Source organism: Daucus carota, chromosome 7, assembly GCF_001625215.2.
Source record: "Daucus carota subsp. sativus chromosome 7, DH1 v3.0, whole genome shotgun sequence".
In the NCBI taxonomy this organism is placed as follows: domain Eukaryota; kingdom Viridiplantae; phylum Streptophyta; class Magnoliopsida; order Apiales; family Apiaceae; genus Daucus; species Daucus carota.
Window position 1 is genome coordinate 32,298,626 of NC_030387.2, and position 7,221 is coordinate 32,305,846.

The 7,221-nt window shown below is 33.5% G+C and overlaps 2 protein-coding genes across 2 annotated transcripts; both read right to left on the bottom strand.

Moving 5' to 3' along the window:
* Window positions 1-157: 157 nt before the first annotated feature.
* LOC135148067 (chromatin remodeling protein EBS-like) lies at window positions 158-1,646 on the bottom strand. Its single transcript, XM_064082316.1, has 4 exons — window positions 1,574-1,646; window positions 614-956; window positions 457-525; window positions 158-236 (listed from the first exon to the last, which is right to left on the bottom strand). The coding sequence occupies exons 1-4, from the start codon at window positions 1,644-1,646 to the stop codon at window positions 158-160; spliced, it is 564 nt and encodes a 187-aa protein (XP_063938386.1).
* A 1,462-nt stretch (window positions 1,647-3,108) lies between these two features.
* Window positions 3,109-4,594, bottom strand: LOC135148078 (chromatin remodeling protein EBS-like). Its single transcript, XM_064082332.1, has 4 exons — window positions 4,522-4,594; window positions 3,564-3,906; window positions 3,408-3,476; window positions 3,109-3,187 (listed from the first exon to the last, which is right to left on the bottom strand). The coding sequence occupies exons 1-4, from the start codon at window positions 4,592-4,594 to the stop codon at window positions 3,109-3,111; spliced, it is 564 nt and encodes a 187-aa protein (XP_063938402.1).
* Between the last annotated feature and the right edge of the window lie 2,627 nt (window positions 4,595-7,221).

Below are 7,221 nucleotides of genomic sequence, written 5' to 3' on the forward strand. Positions count from 1 at the left end.
CGGTGTTAAGAAATGCAAGCAACACTGAGTTGTGTGAAATGCATAACACTGACTAGATTACACAGAGAAGAAAAGAAAAAGGAGGTACACAAAAGATACAAAAAGAGGTCAAAATGCTTAAGTATAGTCATATACCTGGCAAGGAGAGTTCTTCAAATCAGGAACACTCATCACAGACATAGCTGCTCAGCTGCCTTGCCCGAGCAGTTGTCATTTTGACGCAAGCTGGATGGTACCTACAAATAGCGTGTACAACATCTAAAATGCCTATAAATATATAAGTCCACTTATACCGTAAAATAGACTATGGTAAGGCTCCATCTTGAAACTTTTCTATTAAAAAGGAAATTGCAGCTCTAGCATATGAAATTTGTCTCAAATAACTATTAATAAAAAAGATAATGCATATAAAAACTAACTAAAATTAACATATATAGCAAAATTTAACGGTCATACCAGTCTTGGCATTCGTCGCACTGTATCATTAGGGTGTCAGGATTGTACGGCATTTCACACTTGCAGAACCTTCAGTTTAGAATATGCAAAAACGTTGTGAACCAATTTAACCAAAAATAAGGGATATATTAACCAGGAAGAGTCATAAAATTCTCACACTGCAACACGATCCGTTGTAAATTCTCCAGAGGAAGCTTGGTACTCAAAGCGAGAGTAGTAATCCTCAACAGCAACTTCTTCAAGCTCGCAATAAGCCTTAAACGAGTGCACAATACACTTCCCTATAATGGTATTGGCACTTTGGAAATCATAGTGATCAGAGAGGAACACTTCCTTTTCCCCGTGAAACTGTCTTCTGCCACCAATAGCCTCCTCAGGCCTATAATACCATCTTACTTCGACAGTAGTTTCACCTTTGTTGTTAGCTTCTAATTTCTCCACGCGAGCAACATAGGGTGGCTTATTAGGCTCACAAGGTTGCATAAGCACGCAATCCCCAGCTACATAACATCAAGAATTTCATCGATATAAGAAACAATACACTTCCTCTCCTCGAGGCCAACATGTATATTGACATACACTTTTCAACGGCAAAAATTTGACCTCAATAACTTTACAATGACAAAATTTATGCTTATAAAACAAGAAAGGGTTTTTGGTTTGAAGCTAGTGTGCTCAAATATTAGTACTGTCTTAAAGGACAAATAAATAAAATCATACACATCACGTACTCCCTTCAATTAAGAGTTTCACAGAAAAGAGAACTTAATTAATTTGCACTTATATATACCAACAAAAAATTTGATAAAAAGAAATCTATGTGTTAAAAATTCTTATTAGAATTTAAAACAAAAAAAAATCATTATGGTAAAGAGGACTTGCTGCCCAAATATAAACTACAAAGGTGATGTATCATGTATGCATATTGGACTACATCAACACAAACCATGATGAATCAAAAATCAAATTATAGCACACATCGTATCTAATGTTTCGGGGGGGAGGGGGAGGATGAGCGGAGAGAAAAATGGAGAGAAGGAGAGGGAAAGAGGGATGAGGGTGAGAAAATGAAAGGGAGAGATGGGTGAAGGGAGAGGAGGGGAAATAGAGAGATCACCTTTGATAACTTGGTTGCTTCCTCTAACAGGGTAAGAAATGGAGTTTTGGTTGACATCTTTTGTCTTTGCCATTGAAAGTTAAACCTTTCTAATCAAAATCACCAAATTTGTTAGGAAACGTTGTTTAAGAGTGAAGAGGTAGTTTAGTATACCGGGGAGAAGTGTGCTCATTCTTGATATAATTTATAATTTCCAATCTTACTGGTGTATTCAATTCAAATCTATTAAAAATCTTTTGATTATTGTAATCCAGATGTATTAAATTCGTATTGAAATAATGTTATTCTTCGATGCTGATTTTAATTCATCTTCAGGTATTTAATCAAGATTTGCAAAGATGCTTAAAGATATGACGATATTTATAAGATATTATATGAAATCTATTAAATTGTTCTCTTGTTCAAGACTCTTTGATTTTTTTGAAATTTATAAAATGATAAATTCTTAGGGTGAGATTTGTTAATTTATTATGTATATTTGGTAATCTCTACTCAATATGTAGGATTAAAAACATGAATTATCGAAGATTTTATCTTAAGTTCACTACACGCATAAATTTAAAATTTACTGTTACATATTATGATTCATATATCAAAAAAAGAACGACGCAAAGCTCATATATTAACAAATCTTCATTATTATCGATTTGACATATTGAATATAATTTTAGATACTCAGCTTCATAGTCTAAATGAACATTTATATTTAGAAAATTAGTATGGAATTACATTTGAGCATAGGATGTCTTGGTTCAGCAAATTCATTTTGTGTTTAACATAAAAGTTGATAAAATTCATTTTAAAGAATAAACTTGAATCCCAATTATTTCTAACTCATGAAGTTTGATTTCACATAAAATATCTCATTTTCAATGAGCCATGTTCAATCTTGCTCCAATCAATATATATATTTGATCAACAACCATAAAAGATAAACAAGTTAGTAAGAACATCATAGATTTTGAAAAAGAAACTTAAATCCTAATTATTTCTAACCCATGGAGTGTAGGCATAATACAACTTAACCATAATCTTTATCATATCATAAATTCGAACACCTGCTCATGCACCAGGGAGGGGCTCCTTCTACAATCACATAGACCTGCAAATATGGGGTTGAGCATTTGAAGGCCACCTACAAAGATAATTAGCATGTTAAGATCATTATAACAATATAAGATTTGTGGCTATTTCTTATTCACTTTATACATGTAATTCCCTACAGATGTGATAGTGCTTTGTAATTACAGGAGTTTGAAAAAGGTTCCGTTTGACGACATAAGGATTCTAGGATAGACATTTAGTGATTTTACTTTCTCTCATTAGTTCAACATACAAAAGATTGTTAAGAACTGATAACACCCGATGACCCTCAAATCGGTGTTAAGAAATGCAAGCAACACTGAGTTGTGTGAAATGCATAACACTGACTAGATTACACAGAGAAGAAAAGAAAAAGGAGGTACACAAAAGATACAAAAAGAGGTCAAAATGCTTAAGTATAGTCATATACCTGGCAAGGAGAGTTCTTCAAATCAGGAACACTCATCACAGACATAGCTGCTCAGCTGCCTTGCCCGAGCAGTTGTCATTTTGACGCAAGCTGGATGGTACCTACAAATAGCGTGTACAACATCTAAAATGCCTATAAATATATAAGTCCACTTATACCGTAAAATAGACTATGGTAAGGCTCCATCTTGAAACTTTTCTATTAAAAAGGAAATTGCAGCTCTAGCATATGAAATTTGTCTCAAATAACTATTAATAAAAAAGATAATGCATATAAAAACTAACTAAAATTAACATATATAGCAAAATTTAACGGTCATACCAGTCTTGGCATTCGTCGCACTGTATCATTAGGGTGTCAGGATTGTACGGCATTTCACACTTGCAGAACCTTCAGTTTAGAATATGCAAAAACGTTGTGAACCAATTTAACCAAAATAAGGGATATATTAACCAGGAAGAGTCATAAAATTCTCACACTGCAACACGATCCGTTGTAAATTCTCCAGAGGAAGCTTGGTACTCAAAGCGAGAGTAGTAATCCTCAACAGCAACTTCTTCAAGCTCGCAATAAGCCTTAAACGAGTGCACAATACACTTCCCTATAATGGTATTGGCACTTTGGAAATCATAGTGATCAGAGAGGAACACTTCCTTTTCCCCGTGAAACTGTCTTCTGCCACCAATGGCCTCCTCAGGCCTATAATACCATCTTACTTCGACAGTAGTTTCACCTTTGTTGTTAGCTTCTAATTTCTCCACGCGAGCAACATAGGGTGGCTTATTAGGCTCACAAGGTTGCATAAGCACGCAATCCCCAGCTACATAACATCAAGAATTTCATCGATATAAGAAACAATACACTTCCTCTCCTCGAGGCCAACATGTATATTGACATACACTTTTCAACGGCAAAAATTTGACCTCAATAACTTTACAATGACAAAATTTATGCTTATAAAACAAGAAAGGGTTTTTGGTTTGAAGCTAGTGTGCTCAAATATTAGTACTGTCTTAAAGGACAAATAAATAAAATCATACACATCACGTACTCCCTTCAATTAAGAGTTTCACAGAAAAGAGAACTTAATTAATTTGCACTTATATATACCAACAAAAAATTTGATAAAAAGAAATCTATGTGTTAAAATTCTTATTAGAATTTAAAACAAAAAAAAATCATTATGGTAAAGAGGACTTGCTGCCCAAATATAAACTACAAAGGTGATGTATCATGTATGCATATTGGACTACATCAACACAAACCATGATGAATCAAAAATCAATTATAGCACACATCGTATCTAATGTTTCGGGGGGGAGGGGGAGGATGAGCGGAGAGAAAAATGGAGAGAAGGAGAGGGAAAGAGGGATGAGGGTGAGAAAATGAAAGGGAGAGATGGATGAAGGGAGAGGAGGGGAAATAGAGAGATCACCTTTGATAACTTGGTTGCTTCCTCTAACAGGGTAAGAAATGGAGTTTTGGTTGACATCTTTTGTCTTTGCCATTGAAAGTTAAACCTTTCTAATCAAAATCACCAAATTTGTTAGGAAACGTTGTTAAGAGTGAAGAGGTAGTTTAGTATACCGGGGAGAATTGTGCTCATTCTTGATATAATTTATAATTTCCAATCTTACTGGTGTATTCAATTCAAATCTATTAAAAATCTTTTGATTATTGTAATCCAGATGTATTAAATTCGTATTGAAATAATGTTATTCTTCGATGCTGATTTTAATTCATCTTCAGGTATTTAATCAAGATTTGCAAAGATGCTTAAAGATATGACGATATTTATAAGATATTATATGAAATCTATTAAATTGTTCTCTTGTTCAAGACTCTTTGATTTTTTTGAAATTTATAAAATGATAAATTCTTAGGGTGAGATTTGTTAATTTATTATGTATATTTGGTAATCTCTACTCAATATGTAGGATTAAAAACATGAATTATCGAAGATTTTATCTTAAGTTCACTACACGCATAAATTTAAAATTTACTGTTACATATTATGATTCATATATCAAAAAAAAGAACGACGCAAAGCTCATATATTAACAAATCTTCATTATTATCGATTTGACATATTGAATATAATTTTAGATACTCAGCTTCATAGTCTAAATGAACATTTATATTTAGAAAATTAGTATGGAATTACATTTGAGCATAGGATGTCTTGGTTCAGCAAATTCATTTTGTGTTTAACATAAAAGTTGATAAAATTCATTTTAAAGAATAAACTTGAATCCCAATTATTTCTAACTCATGAAGTTTGATTTCACATAAAATATCTCATTTTCAATGAGCCATGTTCAATCTTGCTCCAATCAATATATATATTTGATCAACAACCATAAAAGATAAACAAGTTAGTAAGAACATCATAGATTTTGAAAAAGAAACTTAAATCCTAATTATTTCTAACCCATGGAGTGTAGGCATAATACAACTTAACCATAATCTTTATCATATCATAAATTCGAACACCTGCTCATGCACCAGGGAGGGGCTCCTTCTACAATCACATAGACCTGCAAATATGGGGTTGAGCATTTGAAGGCCACCTACAAAGATAATTAGCATGTTAAGATCATTATAACAATATAAGATTTGTGGCTATTTCTTATTCACTTTATACATGTAATTCCCTACAGATGTGATAGTGCTTTGTAATTACAGGAGTTTGAAAAAGGTTCCGTTTGACGACATAAGGATTCTAGGATAGACATTTAGTGATTTTACTTTCTCTCATTAGTTCAACATACAAAAGATTGTTAAGAACTGATAACACCCGATGACCCTCAAATCGGTGTTAAGAAATGCAAGCAACACTGAGTTGTGTGAAATGCATAACACTGACTAGATTACACAGAGAAGAAAAGAAAAAGGAGGTACACAAAAGATACAAAAAGAGGTCAAAATGCTTAAGTATAGTCATATACCTGGCAAGGAGAGTTCTTCAAATCAGGAACACTCATCACAGACATAGCTGCTCAGCTGCCTTGCCCGAGCAGTTGTCATTTTGACGCAAGCTGGATGGTACCTACAAATAGCGTGTACAACATCTAAAATGCCTATAAATATATAAGTCCACTTATACCGTAAAATAGACTATGGTAAGGCTCCATCTTGAAACTTTTCTATTAAAAAGGAAATTGCAGCTCTAGCATATGAAATTTGTCTCAAATAACTATTAATAAAAAAGACAATGCATATAAAAACTAACTAAAATTAACATATATAGCAAAATTTAACGGTCATACCAGTCTTGGCATTCGTCGCACTGTATCATTAGGGTGTCAGGATTGTACGGCATTCACACTTGCAGAACCTTCAGTTTAGAATATGCAAAAACGTTGTGAACCAATTTAACCAAAAATAAGGGATATATTAACCAGGAAGAGTCATAAAATTCTCACACTGCAACACGATCCGTTGTAAATTCTCCAGAGGAAGCTTGGTACTCAAAGCGAGAGTAGTAATCCTCAACAGCAACTTCTTCAAGCTCGCAATAAGCCTTAAACGAGTGCACAATACACTTCCCTATAATGGTATTGGCACTTTGGAAATCATAGTGATCAGAGAGGAACACTTCCTTTCCCCGTGAAACTGTCTTCTGCCACCAATAGCCTCCTCAGGCCTATAATACCATCTTACTTCGACAGTAGTTCACCTTTGTTGTTAGCTTCTAATTTCTCCACGCGAGCAACAGGGTGGCTTATTAGGCTCACAAGGTTGCATAAGCACGCAATCCCCAGCTACATAACATCAAGAATTTCATCGATATAAGAAACAATACACTTCCTCTCCTCGAGGCCAACATGTATATTGACATACACTTTTCAACGGCAAAAATTTGACCTCAATAACTTTACAATGACAAAATTTATGCTTATAAAACAAGAAAGGGTTTTTGGTTTGAAGCTAGTGTGCTCAAATATTAGTACTGTCTTAAAGGACAAATAAATAAAATCATACACATCACGTACTCCCTTCAATTAAGAGTTTCACAGAAAAGAGAACTTAATTAATTTGCACTTATATATACCAACAAAAAATTTGATAAAAAGAAATCTATGTGTTAAAAATTCTTATTAGAATTTAAAACAAAAAAAAATCATTATGTAAA